Source organism: Capra hircus, chromosome 5, assembly GCF_001704415.2.
Source record: "Capra hircus breed San Clemente chromosome 5, ASM170441v1, whole genome shotgun sequence".
NCBI classification, from domain to species: Eukaryota; Metazoa; Chordata; class Mammalia; order Artiodactyla; family Bovidae; genus Capra; species Capra hircus.
The window spans coordinates 28,317,698-28,333,629 of record NC_030812.1 but is presented as its reverse complement, the minus strand read 5'-3'; the positions used below and the strand labels follow the sequence as shown (position 1 = coordinate 28,333,629).

At 37.0% G+C, this 15,932-nt stretch overlaps 1 protein-coding gene across 3 annotated transcripts in view; it reads right to left on the bottom strand.

Annotated features, from left to right (window-relative positions):
- TFCP2 (transcription factor CP2) overlaps positions 334 to 15,932 on the bottom strand; it is a 49,590-nt gene continuing 33,991 nt past the window's right edge. The window contains exons 4-15 of one of the 3 annotated variants that reach the window (XM_005679954.3): positions 15,226 to 15,331; positions 13,273 to 13,379; positions 12,058 to 12,210; positions 11,238 to 11,348; positions 9,455 to 9,543; positions 7,548 to 7,596; positions 7,100 to 7,193; positions 6,152 to 6,242; positions 4,433 to 4,554; positions 3,850 to 3,992; positions 2,179 to 2,230; positions 334 to 1,774 (exon numbers count right to left, since the gene is read on the bottom strand). In XM_005679954.3, the coding sequence (XP_005680011.1) occupies positions 1,737 to 1,774; positions 2,179 to 2,230; positions 3,850 to 3,992; positions 4,433 to 4,554; positions 6,152 to 6,242; positions 7,100 to 7,193; positions 7,548 to 7,596; positions 9,455 to 9,543; positions 11,238 to 11,348; positions 12,058 to 12,210; positions 13,273 to 13,379; positions 15,226 to 15,331 (1,155 nt within the window). In that variant the 3' untranslated portion in view covers positions 334 to 1,736. The remainder of the gene's footprint in view (positions 1,775 to 2,178; positions 2,231 to 3,849; positions 3,993 to 4,432; positions 4,555 to 6,151; positions 6,243 to 7,099; positions 7,194 to 7,547; positions 7,597 to 9,454; positions 9,544 to 11,237; positions 11,349 to 12,057; positions 12,211 to 13,272; positions 13,380 to 15,225; positions 15,332 to 15,932) is intronic. The other 2 variants (XM_005679955.3, XM_005679956.3) reach the window with 2 other exon arrangements.

Sequence of the window (15,932 nt, the reverse complement as noted above, 5' to 3'; positions counted from 1 at the left end):
GTCACAGATTCAGATTTAGAAAGGACCTTAAAAGTCCAACCCTCCCAGCCTAACATTCAGAGGTCTGGAATAAATAAATAAATAAAAATAAAAATTAGCATCCTGCTGGGGAGACAGCTGACTCCCTTGAGGCTGAGAACCAGTCTTAGGAACATAATACAATTAGAAATGTCTCCCCCCACAAAGAAAAATAGAGACATCCAGTAATCAGTCACTAAAAAAGTATTTTGGCTTAATATGTCAAGCTGTCCAGGTCAATTTTGAATAAAGTCATTTGACTTAATTTTCCAGTTTCAAAATTTTCAATTTCTTTCAAATCAAAAGAAATCAAGACCATTTTGCAGGTTGATTTTAATGAACAACAACAAAAATCTCTGTATAAAAACATTTAAACTTTATCAAATGCTTAAAAATACACACACACACACAGATCCAAATCCAATACAGAATCTTTTGAACATTATCATTTTTCACCTCAGCATAACACGTAGAGGGATTTCTGGATAAAACTTTACATGTGAAAACATGACCCACAGTCTTACTTTACACATGCACACACACAAGCGCACACAATTACAATCAGAAGAACTAAAGTATATGGTAAGAATGTGAATGGGATGGGAATGAATTGTAAAGCTTATATAAAAGAACGCTACATGAGTAAAAGAACTTCCTATCCCAAGACAAGATGCAGAGGGGAAAGAGAAAGCAGAGGTTAGTCTAACCCATTAATAAATAGTTTGAGGTCATTCAAGAATAGTGAATTTGGGGAATAACAGATAATCTCTGGTTTTCACTGCCTTAAATTCTGTGAATCTGACAACTAATGATGCTTTGAAAGTGTCTGTGTTTTCATTTTTTGTAGCTCTTGATTAGTTCATCATTCAGGTGTGGTTTGTCCCTTTGGGTGTTAACCTGTCAGTTCTTGCTCACTGTTATGTGTGATTCACCAGCGGAGCCACAGTAAGAAAGGATGGCATGCACAGAGGACTGTGAGGGTGGCAGTCATGGGCAGCAGTGAATACGAGTCAGCCTGCCTGGGTTTGCACTTCATGTCACTATCTACTAGCTGCCTGTTACTCAGCAAGCTCCTTAGCCACCCTGTGACTCCATTTCCTTATCTTCAATTAGGGATCATTATTACCTACTTCATACAGGGTTATTAAGAGGATTTAAACAAGATAATCCATTTAAAGAATTTATCACACTGCCTGGCACAACTAAATGTACAATAAATGTTAGCCAAAATTACTATTCGTCATAGAATTATGGGGGAATTAAAAGAAGAATTTTGTTCTTTCTCCAAATTTCTCTTCTTTGATGAAGTTTCCACAGGCAAAAAAGACTGAGGATCTGGTCTTATGGAATACAGATGTTTGCTTTTATGTTAGAAAAAAAATTACATGGGCTGCATACCACAAAATTTAACATCTTTCCATTAAATATCACACAATTCTCATCATCATTATGCCCTACACACACACCCTAAATGATGTGGAGTTTCTATTGATATTCAACAACAGTAGAATCCAGAAATGTTAACTAAGAAACAGTTGCAGAAATGCCTGTCAGGCAGAAATCCATGTGTGCCCCAACACAGATGGCTGGGGTTCTGCCTCTGCCTCTGACTCCCCCACATAGTCAGACAGGTCAGGTTCCTACAGCCGTTCAAATCTCCATTTGTGATCCCCTCCAAGAGGAGAATTTCCCATGGGTGAAGGAAGCAGCAGCCATATCTACTTCAGTATGATATGATAGCTATCATTGGTTTCTGCTGTAAGAAAAAGAAAAAAGAGTCATCTTTAGTCACCTCCAAAACACAGAAGGAGAAAAATATATGTGCTAAGGTTCTTTAGGGAAAGAAAAAACAGGAGGACAAAGTGTAGTATACTTATTAATTATCACAGAATACGTGTAATAAATATACACTAGAAAAACAACATTTTGCCTCAGTTTCATCACTTGTCCATGGAAGGTAAAAGATGATGGCAGAAAGTCACACTTTGTCTACCCTGACAATGGCAAGAAGCCAATTCACACAAAGAAGCAATCTCCAATGATGTCACATTCTTTATCTCAAATATGGTGGTTAATATTTTCCCTCTCTCCTCAAAGAATCACTATTTAAAAAAACCCTCAGACTCCTTTGAAAAAGGCATTTATCTTAATTTTTATTACCTTTCATTGTGTCCAGAATAAAACAGGCTTCTTCCTGAAAGTTCTGTATCATCTGAAAAAAGCAGGAAATTTTGCTGATCATTAAAAACCTTGGTTTTCTGTATTTATTTTGTCTATGCGGCTTTTTATCATATTAGATATAAATGAAAAAGAATCCTTTGTTTTGTTTTCTCTCCTGTTTAGTTTTCAAAAGCTTTAAAAGCTGAAATAGCTTTCTTAAAGTTCGAGAAAGCATTTTCCTGGGTTAACCCCCAGACTTTCCAAGGGGCACATAGACCCAGACAGGCCCATATGGGAGGAATTAAACATCTATATCTCTCCTAAAACCACCTGAGAACCTCTTGTTTTCCTTTCTCACTTCCCTTTTCAAACTCCTTTACCCCATTTTATAAAGTAAAGGCAAGAGTTTCACCCTCCTGAAATCTTATGGAGATGCACTGCCCTAGGCTATAAAAGCCTTCAGCATGCAAAAGTGTAATTGCAAATGAGAACTAGAGTGACTAGGTGATATAGTCGTGGAGCCATGAAGTTTTCAATTCTTTTCACCAGACTTGAAGGGTGACCTAACCACAGACTGTCAAATGACAGATGATTCAAAATAATTTTTGATACCATCACTATGTAATTTTTGGCACATAACCCAGAAGTTAAAAAAAAAAAAAAACCAGCAATGCTACTATAGCAAACTTCATCCATTCCTATCTATTAATTTATGTGAATCAGATTCCACAGTACTTCTTATCTAGGGGAAAAAACAGGGGATGGAATTGATGTTGAACTCTATTTCATTCTAGTAATAGGCAGTATTTATCTATGAATTAATTGTGTCTGGGAGAAAGGGTAAGGAATCAGTTAATCTCATCCATCTCATTAATATATGCACTTTCATTGTATTGTGTTTATTTATTTATTTTTGGCCAAGTTACATGACTTGTGGTTCCTGGACCAGGAATTAAACCAGGCCTTGGCAGTGAAAGCCCGGAATCCTAACCATGAGGTTACCAGGGAACTTCCCAGATGTACTTTTAATAAATTTTTTCTTAATGTTTAACAATTACTTATCAAAATATCAAAATATATAATACATTTATGTTGCTTTAATCAATTGTATAATTATGGTGATAATTTTATCCAGAACAAATAATTTAAAATTTTTACTGAAACAAGTTTTTGTTTCAAAGTAATATAGTAGGAAAAACTAATAAAAGACATTCAAGCATAAAAGTAGACTATGGTAAGATAAAATTCTATGGGGGAAGTGAATGAAAATATCAGCTTAAGAAAACAAATGATATAAATATTCCGTTAAAAAGTATATTCATGTATTTTTTTAAACAAATGACAGTGGTATTAAATTACTCTTGTATTCAGGTTACATGAAACATAGTTAGAAAAGTAAAGCAATCATTTCATTTTTATATGTCCTATAATATGACCCCAAATGGGCACATTTTCCCCACTATTTAAACTTAAAAACTTTTAAGTCAACCCAAAACTGTGCAAGGGGATGCACAGTTTTAAAAAAATCTTAGGAGGTAAACAAACAAAAATGTTTGAAAACGTCTTGTCTTGGAAAACAGAGCATGCTGCCCCCATGGAACAGCTCCTGCTCCCGTCATATGCCCAGACAGATCACTGTCATCTGGTGATTCAGCTGTGCTAACAATCTACCTCATCGCTAATGAGCACATGGATGCCTGTTGGCCCCTGCTTGTAGATCTGGCTGATCTGGCAAGGCGAAATGCTGAAAAGCTGAGCAATTTTTTCTGTCAGTTCAACAGCTGTCAGTTCTTCTAGGTAGATGGCATGGTAAACTGCAAAAGGGAGAAAGCAAAGACAGTCAGCACAGAGTTTCTCTGCTCTTAAAGGCAATCTCATCACTATGAATGCCCACTTTTTCTAAAGGACGCAGAAGCAGACTGCCTGAACGGAAATCCCAGCTCAATCACTTGCCAGCTCTGTGACCTGGGGCAAGTTACTTAATATCCCTAAGCCTCATTTTCTTCACCTGAATGTTGGGGAAGAAACAATAAAATATATTGCAATGAGGAGACACCAGCCGTAAAAATTAAAACCTGTAAAAATGCTGAGAATAGTGCCCGGTGTATATTAGGAACTCAATAAACATTAGAGCAATTACCATTACTTTTAGCAAATACTGACTCTGCTGCCTGATAAATTCCCATCACACATGCTCGTAAGTCATCTCTTCGTTTTCCTTCATATCTGTCCTGGCCTGTCCAGAACGACCTACCGAAGAAAGTACCATTTGAGTCTCCATCCTCATGTTTCTGCTGATTCTGCTGCTGTTGCTGCTGCTCCCTTAGCTGCAAGGATTCCTGACAAACATAAATAGTTAGCCTTGGGCGCACCATCCTGAGGAGGAGGAGAGGAAAACCAACTGTCAGTCACATTTCTCATGGAGAGCACATTTCACGGAAGAACCTTTGTGTCTAATCCGATAGAGCACAGGTTGGACACTGGCAGCCCTTGGGCCAGTGTAGCTCATTTGCTAGGCATTATTACTCCTCGCTGCGGCGTGTCTGTGTCTAACTGAATTCATTCCAACAGAAGGCATCATCAACCTCTGGATCTCTGGTTTTCCTTGAAAAAGCCAAGGTCCTCATTCTACAAAGCAGAACCCAATCAGCTGTCCCACAGGCACGGTGCACACGCATTCTTCCGTGCACCCTAGACTGGACTGTCACCCATTTACATGTGGCCTCTGTAGTCAGAGTTTGTAACCTTTGATGTAAAGGTTAGAAGGACTCAGTATGTGCAAGCCGCTGTTTTGTACGGTTCAAAGATATACCTTTTACTTAAGAGCACCAATGCCACAGACTAGAAAAATCTCATTTCCCTCACGACTGCCTCCTAGTCAGCTTTAGCCTTTCTTCTGTTCTTTCTTCATAGACAACCATACTGAATCACCTCTCGCTCTGATCGCCTTATTCCTTCCTACTTCTAAATGCTCTGTAGATAACACATTTAAAAAGGAATGATCCATTCTTTCTTGCCTAGTAATCAACCCTTGAATTTCACCTCTTTGCTTAAAAGTTTCCAACTTGATTTTATATCTCCAATAATAAACAAAAATACTTCATAATCTTATTTCATTATTTAGTCACTGATTTGGTTCTATGGCACTGACCTACATTTTTTTCCCATCAATATTACTACTATCTACTTTAAATTGTAAATCCCAAACAGAGACTTGAAATTAAGCAGACATTAATTAGTCTGCTTAATTACTCTCAGGGATTACTCTTACTCTGTATTAAGCAGACATTCCATGAATTCCTGCCGAAACCTAAGAATGATCTCTTCTCTAGTAAAACTGAGTTCAGGACCTTTGTACCTGCTGTTTCTTCTCCATAGAACCTTCTTCCCTCATGACTCCAAAGCGTCCATCCTTCTCATAACTCAGTTTATTTATTTTCTTTTTTTAGTTTTTTAGTTTTTTTATTTTAAAATCTTTAATTCTTACATGTGTTCCCAAACATGAACCCCCCTCCCACCTCCCTCCCCAACATAACTCAGTTTAAATATCCCCTCTGCAGAAAGGTCTTTCCTGACTATATTCTGAGTACTCTACAAGCTACAACTTTGTTTTTGTTTGTTTTTCTTTAAAACACTTATTACTATTCAAAATACTTATTGTATATCATCTTTATCTCTCTCTCTCCAGAAAGCTCATCAATGTATCACCAAACCCAATGGCTCATAATAGGGACAATGAATATTTAATTAAATGAAAAAAACTACCTGGAAATGAAAAATGAAATATCGTGAGGAATTTCTTGGATCAAGTACAGGAAATGACAATTTTCATCTTTATTTGGCACACAGCTGGCATTCAAATAGAATGTTCTGACAAGATGTATTTAGCTGCACAAAGAGTATTGTGAAGAGTCCCTGAATCCAAATCCATTTGGAATCCAACCCCACTGATATTTTAACACTAATTACATACCGGCCTTTTAATGCATTAAAAAGTCTGATTCCATCTGCAGGGCCACAGATTTGAATCACATCATCTCTAGTTAGTTTCAATAAATCTGCTCCTGTAATAAATATAAGCAAATGGGTGATAAAGGCAAAGATTCTCTTTGTCAATGACTTTTAAAATGGACTCTTACAAGGACACCTCATTACCAGTAAGCTATAGTCATAATCTCTTGCATGGTATATAAAGCCTTCCATGACCTGGCCTCTGCATCCTCTCCCTTCTCAATTCCGACCCAATTAACTTACTCATTCAACCCTATGCTTTCATCATACTGATCATGCCTAATAAGTAAGTTGTTCCTCCTGCCTAAAATATTCTTCCGCTAACAGACTCCTCCTCAGCCCTCAAGATTTACCTCATGCATCACACATGTTCCCTAACTCCAGATCCTTCTCCAAATGCTTCACTTTGTCTACATTTATCTAATGCATCACAACTATTTGTTTTCCTTCTTTCAAGGTTTTATTTTGATTTGGATTTTCTTTGATACTAGATGGTGACTGAACAGGAACGATGCCTTATCTATTTATATATTCCTACCATACGTGGTACACAGAAGATGCTAAATAAAAGTGGAATGTGCAAAGAAAAGATAGTAATCTCAGGGGGGAAATTTCAGACTACCTGCAATGCTCCTTGATAAAATACTGTATGGATAATATATTTTAAAGGTATTGCATAGAATAAATATTTTAAAATGAGTTTAAGAGGGTTTTCTTTTTGAGTATTTCACAGCACAGTTGCAGCTGATGAGAAAATCTGAAGAGTTCAATGAAATTCATTTAATCAGAAAAATGCATTAAGAGCCACCCCTCCCTCCCCCAGTACACACACACAGCACAGGAATATCAGGAGTTCCTAGAGTATAAAAGAAATCCCATGCTGGCAAAACAAAGGACAAGCAAATTTAACCTGAGAAGTTTGTAAAAAGCCTCGTGAATGTGGAGAAACGGTTTCGATGCAACCACTGCTGAGCCTCCTGAGGTGTGGTTGTTGGCAAGAGGTTCTGAAAAAGGGAAAGTATTTTTTTTGGTAACCAAATAGACTCAACTTTAAAAAGGTAAACATTACAACAGCCAAATACACCCACATTCAGACGGAGTTTGCGCGGAAGCTGTTTATACGTCAGGTCTTCTTCCTCTAACCATGCAAGATATCCATGAAATTCCATCTTTATCCTCCCCACTAGACCAAAAGTTCCTTAAATACAGCACAGTATCTGGTTCTTAGTCAAAATTTAATGTTTGCTTAGCGAAGGAGTGAATAATACTCTCTAAAAGTTGAGAATTTCTACTGAATCACACAGTCACCAACGTATTATTAGACATGGCCAGTAACTGACATTTAACTTTGGACTTACATCTGTGACTGGAGGGGGTGGCTCTGGCTGGTGGTTTGGTGAACCATTTCTAAAGAAACATTTAAAATGAAAGGATGAGTCCATGAAACGTAGTAGGGTTTGTTGTCTCACTCTGCATCATTGTAAGTCTTAAAGCTAGAGGTTTACAGGAATTTGTACTATCTCATAAAACATTCTTAACTCTTGGATCCAACATTTCTATTATTTTAGCACAAAGACTTTGGGGTGGGGAGCAGTAGAAACTATGTCATTTTTTATTATTGAAGAAATTGAAAAAAAAAACCAATAAGTTGGGACTGATTAAATTATGGCATAAACAATACTAACATAAGCTTATTAGACTATAAACTAAAAAATCAAACTATAAAAGTAATCAATATATTACTACTATGTGAAATATATATACACAGATACAAGAAAAATTAGAATAAAAAGTATAAAATTAAAATGTGATCACATACTTTTATACTTAATAATAAGTATATTTTAAGTATATATATATTTTTAAGTATATATAATTTTAAGTAAGTTTATTAAGTAATAAACACTTAATATTTTTTTTTTAAAGCTTCAAAAATTAGTGCTAATTTGTTATCCAAGGGCTATCTCCACACCCTTGAGTTTTTCCTACACTTCTTTTTGCTCAGTAGTTTGTCCCTCTTCCCTAATGCTTACTTCTTTTATGGGAGAAAAATTAGAGCCTAATATTGAACTACATGACAAAGAGAAAATTTTAGAACCCTTAAGTTTTACATAGTATTTTAAATTCTCTACTAAGTATAATCCATAGGGTAGTAACAGATTTTTCTTTCAAAAAATGTCTTTTTCTATTTTAAAATTTTGACCTTTGCTGTAAAATTCAAATTTAGTAATCAACTTATCTTAGGGCCTTAGTTATCTACCTACTCCTTCTGAAACTGCTATCTAGTTTCATTCTTAATTGTTAGTTACACTTTGAATATTTTAGCTAACCATCCTTTTTTTTGGCTGTGCTGCACAGCCTGCAGGAGTCTAGTTCCCGGCCAGGGACTGAACCCGCGCCCCCTGCAGCGGAAGTGTGGGGTCCCAGCCACTGGACCACCAGGGAACTCTCTAAGCTATCTTAATTAAATACCTTCAGAAGCAGCATGAACACAGAGCCTAAATAAACTCAAAAGCAAACATTACAGTCAAACTAGTCACACATTTCACAACCTATTTCAAATTTCAATATGGCCTGTGTAGAAAATGTGTTGAATGCTGGGACTATACGACAACTTTTTTTAACTGGAGTAGGCATCTATGCCAACTTTCAATTATCTCTGATAATAAAGACAATAAAGCAAGACTAAATAAATCCCATAGATAATTCCAAAACTTCATTTGAGCTCTCACCTTTACTTTCTTCCCCCAATTATCAAAGATTTATAATAAATTAGGTGTTAGGACCATTTTTAAATAAGTAACCAAACAGATTTTAGTGTCTGTACAACTGTTTCAGTTCCCAATGACCATGCTATAATCAGGAAGTGAAATAACCTCAAGATAAGCAGTAAGAGGAAGAAGGGAAAAGTCCAGAAAATCAGTCCTCAAATCACTAAACACTGACCATAATGCTATTTAAGAGTGGAGAGAAGGGAATTCCCTGGAGGTCCAGAGGCCTGGGTTCAATCTCTGGTTGAGGAACTAAAATCCTTTAAGTCTTGTGGCATGACCAATAAATAAATAAAATAATGGGGTGGGGGGGGAAAGGCTACATAAAACTTAGTCTCTTTTTAAGATAGTCCAAACCTCAGTTAATATATAAGTCCATCAAAGACTGACCAAACAGAAGTTCTTACTGATTTGCAAAGATTTTGCTTATGGAGACATAATGAAATAATATATCTTTAGGACAAACACAAGCTAATTTCACTTTCTAGACTTACCCTTCACCAAGAGAAAAACTGCTATGGGAACTGTTGAAGCCAGGTGATGGGGAATTATTGACATATGTGATCTCAGGCCATGGAGAACACTAAAAACAAAGGACAATTTAGATGCAGAAAGTACATGACTAGAGTTCCACCAAAACACTGTTACTTAAATAGCCCATCTTTTTTTTTTTTTGGATCCCCAGGTGGTACAGTGGTAAAGAATCCACCTATCGATGCAGGAGATGCAAGAGAGCGCAGGTTCAGTTCCTGGGTTGGGAAGATACTCTGGAGGAGGAAATGGCAACCCACTCCAGTATTTTTTTCTTTTTTAATTCAACTACACATTTTTTAAAAATTTATTTATTTTAATTGGAGGCTAATTACTTTACAATATTGTATCTGGTTTTGCCATACACTCCAGTATTCTTGCCTGGAAAATTCCATGGACAGAGGAGGCTGGTGGGCTACAGTCTATGGGGTTGAAAAGAGCTGGATGAGACTAAGCATGTACACACACGCACACACACAGAGTTGATTTACAATGTGATATTCGTTTCAGGTGTACAGCAACAGGAATCAGTTATACATATACCATATATCTACTCTTTTTTAGATTCTTTTCCCATATAGGCCATTAAAGAGTACTGAGTAAGTTCGCTGTGCTATACAGAAGGTCCTTATCAGTTATCTATTTTATATGTAGTAGTATGTACATGTCTGGAGGAGGGCATGGCAACCCACTCTGGTATTCTTGCCTGGAGAATCCCCATGGACAGAGGAGCCTGGCGGGCTAGTCCATGGGTCACAAAGAGTCAGACACGACTGAACGACCAAGCACAGCGCAGCACAGTATATGTCAATCCCAGTCTCCCAACTCGCCCTTCCCTTCCTGACCCTGACCCCCGGTAACCCTAAGTTTGTTTTCTACATCTGTAACTCTATTTCTGTTTTGTAGATAAGTTCATTTGTCGAATAGCACACCATTTTTTTTTTTTGGCCATACCATGCGGCATGTAGGATCTTAGTTTTCGAATCAGGTATTGAACCTGTGTCCCCTGAATCGGGAGCATGGAGTCTTAACCACTGAACTGTCAGAGAAGTCCCTCAAAAAGCACATCTTGATTAGTAAATCTTAATTCCTCATAAGGCCTCACAACTAAGAGGACAAATAAGTTTTGATCAGACTAGAAGTGATGTTTCTTCTATTTTTTTTTTAAATTGAAATATAACTGACATACCTATAATATTAGTTTTAGGTATACAACATAACGATAATATGTGTACAGTTGACCCTTGAGCAATATAGGTGTTAGGGGCACCATCTCCTTTTCCACAGTCAAAACTCTGGGTGTAACTTGATGGTCAGCCCTCTGTATCTGCACCCCTGTATTTAGTCGCAAACCATGTAGTACTATAGTCCACAGCTGTGTACGTATTCAGTCATGTTTGACTCTTCACAACCCGATGGACTGTAGCCCGCCAGGCTCCTCTGTCCGTGGAATTTTCTAGGCAAGAATACTGGAGTGGGTAGTCAGTTCCTCCTCCAGGGGAATCTTCCCAACCCAGGGATCGAACCCAGGTCTCTTGTGTCAGCAGGCAGATTCTTTACTACTGTGTCACCAGGGAACCCTTAGTATTAATACATATTTAGCAGGGAAAAAAAAATTCTATGTATAAATAGACCCATGCAGTTCAAACCTGTGTTATTCAAGGGTCAATAGTATGTTACAAAATAATTGGCTATTTAAGAGTAAAAAATACTGATTGAAACTGTCACCCAAAGAAATCCTTTTACCTCTGTGAGTATAGTTGTCTCATAGGAAGGTTGGTATTTCTCCTTCTCATGAGGTGTTCGTTTCTCCATTTTCTCCCTATCTGTTTTTTGTTTTCTGTCTGCACCTTTGGGCTGAAAGGAGAAATATTCCATTTTAAACTCAAGTACTTACCCTTCGATTCAACATTACTTCTACAAACTTAGAGTAATCACTTGTGAAACAAAAAGGTATATACAATGAGGTAAAGACAAGAGCCATCATTAAATCTAAGTCTGAAAATGGGATACGTAAATGTGTAATAGAACTGAAGGCGAGTACGAGATCTATAGCTTCAGACATGGAAAAATCTCTAAAGCACATAGTTATGAAAAAAGCAAGCTTCAAAGCAATTCATACAATACAATTCTGTTTATGTTTCAAAGAAAGGAAAATATGTGTATATCTATGTACATGTGTACATAAGAGCACAGAAGTGAATTAGAATACATATGAAATTACTGAGACTGGTTACCTCTGGGGAGGGGTTGGGGGTCAGGGCAAGAGCACTAAAGGGGGACTTCATGTCATGCTCCAAATACTTTCATGTTAATGAATCTTGCAATGAGAAGATATTTATCCACATGATATCCCTATGATCCCTTTTCCAAGTTCCCCTTCTCCCACCATCCCTATTTAAACTTCTTTACTGGGCAGCTCAGTACTTATTTCAGTAACTCTAATTTAGGCTGGGCTTTCATAGTTTTGGAAAAGAGACAAGCTGACTTTCTCACTTGGTGACTAATGTTGCAAATGAAAGACAAGGAAAAAAAGTCCAAGGACCAGCGCAAAGCCCAGGAATACCTTGAAGACTTTGATCTGGCAGCTGGCTGAGTGTAAGTGCTCAGTATACTCCCCGCTCTCATTCTCCTTGAAGGTATCAATTTGTACTCGAAATGGCACTCCCTTCTCACCACCATGTTTCCTCATGGTGAACTCTGTGCTAATACAATGCACCTGAAAAGAATACACCATCCAGCCAGGTTTCAGTTCTATTAGGAGCCAAACCGGTCAGCAACATTTTAGGGCAACAGCAAAACCTTTAAACACCTACAAGACAACCTTCTACTCTCTTTCTGATCATGAAGAGTTTACACTCTCATGAGGAAATGAGGAAAACTTCAATGATTTACACACGCAAACAAAATAAATGTACAGGTCTAATGTTAACAAAAAGCTGCTCTGAGGAATTCATTGATTATTTCAAAAAAGACAGAGTTAACGTAGAAGAGAAATGATTTCTATTAATGAAACTTTCCTGAAATTTACAGTAGATTTTCGAAAACAGAGGCACCATCCATGCTGGGAGAATAGTAAATAAGAAAGCTCACAAGCAATAGGAAGAAAACTGTTTGCTAGGCTACTGCATATAAAGTTCAAGATCTTGACAAATCGTCACAGTGGAGCCCTGGTTGACCAAATACTAGCCTGGGTAAGTTATTAACTTATCTAAGACTCAAGGAATATTCTTACTCCACAGGATTCTTGTTGAAAGTCTTAAAATCATGGGTAAAAACTGTTAACACAGTGACTATCTGATGAGAAGCACTCAGTCAACTACCGGCTATCATTATTACAAATATGAGTTTTCAGGCAGTCTACCCAAAGGACATAATCAGATATGCAAATCAAATTCTAATTATGAAGATGTTCAAAATAACTTCTTTGGTAGTACTGAAAAATGAGGATAATCTCAATACTAGACAACTGTTAGCTAAGTTTATCTCAAGAATAAAATATTATGCATGCATTAGCAAGTATTTTTGAGAGAAACAAATAAATAAATTGGGGAAATTAGAAGAGCAACTCAGAAACTCCTCTTTGCTTTCACATGTTGAGAAGTCTGCATTTGTTTAGAAGTTTACAGGTTGCAACCCGGAAAGATTTCAAATTCAATACGTTTTTATCCTTTAAGGACCAAATTCATGGTAGGGTATCCTTTTCAAAACTGGAGCCCTGTCCACAGTGTCTTACCTGAATCCTTTTCAAAAAACTGGAGCCCTGTCCACAGCGTCTTACCTGAATAAACACAGACGTCCTTTTCGCAGGGTCCCACAGGAACTCCACTGTGTTTAGTTGGTTTGGGTTAGCCCTAGGATCGATTATACCCACAGACATTGGGATATCTGAGAAATAAATGGTGATCATTGAACAATTCTGGGTGCTACTGGGTTTAAATAAGAAAGCACCGATTCTTCTATCATTGGTCCTGAATTACCAAGATTTTTGTGTATCATACCCTAAACTTTTTTTTTTTTGCCAAAAAAAGAGTTCAATTAGAGCTAAAATTGACCTAAGTACTTTCCTTTGAACATCTTTTTTCCACTTTAAAAAGTTTTAAAAATAAGACAATTTATGAGTAGTTTCCTTTTAATTTGCCAGAATTCTACTTAAAGATAAATTTAGTTTACACACTGGGTCTAGTGTTGTGAAAAATTTAATTTACAATCTGCTTCACTTACAGTTTTAAAGGCAGTGTTATTGCTAGAGAAAAACTAAGAGGATTGTTATAGAAGGATAAAGCAGAGTGTCCGAATAAAGACAGAAATCACTGCATCACAAATATAAGTGGGTAAATTTAACATAACAGTTGACTCATGAAGTCATCAAAGAACCCTATAATAGAATGACACAACTTATATTCAAGAGAGGAGGAAAATGAACAGACTTTAGAACTTTCTGTTCCATACAGCATGTATTTAAATATTATTCCCTGACTGCTATTAATAATTCAAATTGAGGGATAAGGCCAGCTAATATTTGTTATTATAACTGTGCTATAACTTCTCTACTGTTTTAATATCAATGATTCAAACAAGAAAGCATTAAGTGGTTCCCACTCCACACTATTAGCTGTGTTGGATTTATCGTAACATCAGTTTATCAAATGGATATCAAGATATCCGTAGGAGAACCAGTGTTTTCTCAGATAAAATTAGTAATACTTAGGTCTGTTTAGCAACCATGTTTACCATTAGGAGATAATAACCAATAAGAGATCAAGGACAGATGCCAGAACTAAAAGTATATTCACGAAGAGAGGCTAACGCTGTAGAGCTTGGATGTGTATTTGTGTGTGTGTGTATGTGTGTGTGTGTGTGTGTGTGTGTGTGTGTATCACATCTTCTTTATCCATTTAACTGCTGATGGACACTTAGGTTGTGTGCACATCTTGGCAACTGTGAATAATGCTGCTATGAACGTCGTGGTGCTTCTATCTTTTTGAATTGGTGTTTTTGGCTCTTTTGGATATATATCCAGGAGTGGAAATGTTAGGTCATATGATAGTTCTATTTTTAGCTTTCTGAAAAACCTCCATACTGTTTTCCACAGTGGCTATACCAACTTAATTTCCACAACAGTGTATAAGCGTTCCCAAAGAGAAGGAAACTGTAACACATGCTACTATATGTATGAATCTTGAGGGTTACACTGACTGAAATATCGCAGGCACAAAAAGACAAATAATGATTTCATTTATACGAGATACCTACAGCAGTTAAATTCATACAGATAAGAAGTAGAACGGTGGTTGCCAGGGGCTGGGGAGAGGAAGGAATGGGAAATTGTTGTTTCATGGGTACAGAGTTTCACTTTTGCGAGACGAAAAAAATTCTAGAGATGGATGGTAGTGATGGTTTGTGCAACAATGGGCATGTACTTAACGCAACTGAATTGTAAACTTAAAAATGGTTAAAACGGTAAATTTTATGTTATGTATATTTTACCACAACTAAATTAAAAAACAAAAACAAAAAGCACTTTTTAGTAATGGATGCAGTTGTTACAGAACTGAAGTGTCTACACTTTCAACTTGAATTCTGAAATCATTACACCAGTAATATTTTATGCTTAGTTCATGTTAATTGAGCCCCTGGAGCATTCTGAGTCAAGGCAAATGTCAAGTAAAGAAGATCAATTCACAGACCATAGTTAAAGGCACTTCCTAAGCAATGGATTCTCTTAACTTACCTATGTCAAGAATTCTATCTCCAGGTCGGTTCCACCTCCAGCCCTCCAGCTGCTGATGTTCGGTGTACTGTAGCCGTCTGTCGTGGAACACAACACGGAATATACTCTAAAAGAAAGCAACAATATCAAATGATAACAGCATCCCTTGAAAATTAGTGCTGACAAAGAAAACTAGCAGGAGTCACCCCCAGTTGGCTTCCAGACACAACCTAAAATTATTTTTCTTGAGATCTGTTTTGATGTTATGGGGAGGGAGGTGGGAGGGGGGTTCATGTTTGGGAACGCATGTAAGAATTAAAGATTTTAAAATTTAAAAAATAAAAAAATAAATAAAATTAAAAAAAATAATAAAATAAAATAAAACCCAAACCATTCTATATTTCCAGGCAAACTTTATAACTGCTCAAATATAATCCTCATAGTTAACTAGTACCATAATTAAAACTTGGCTTAAACATCAGCCCTGACTGGTAACTAGGCATAAAGAACTCCCACTGGAAGCATTAATACATGTGTCCACTGTTACCATGCAATGTCTGGCTCAGATCTTTAGATGTATATGAAATCCTCACCACGTCCCTGCTTGCGTCCCCACCACACAACCTGTAAACATTGAGGGTAGGCAGGGGCTGCTTCCGTCAACTTTCCTTTTGTTACTCTTACTTTGTGGACGTGCCTGTTGACATCTTTCTCATCACCTTCTACAG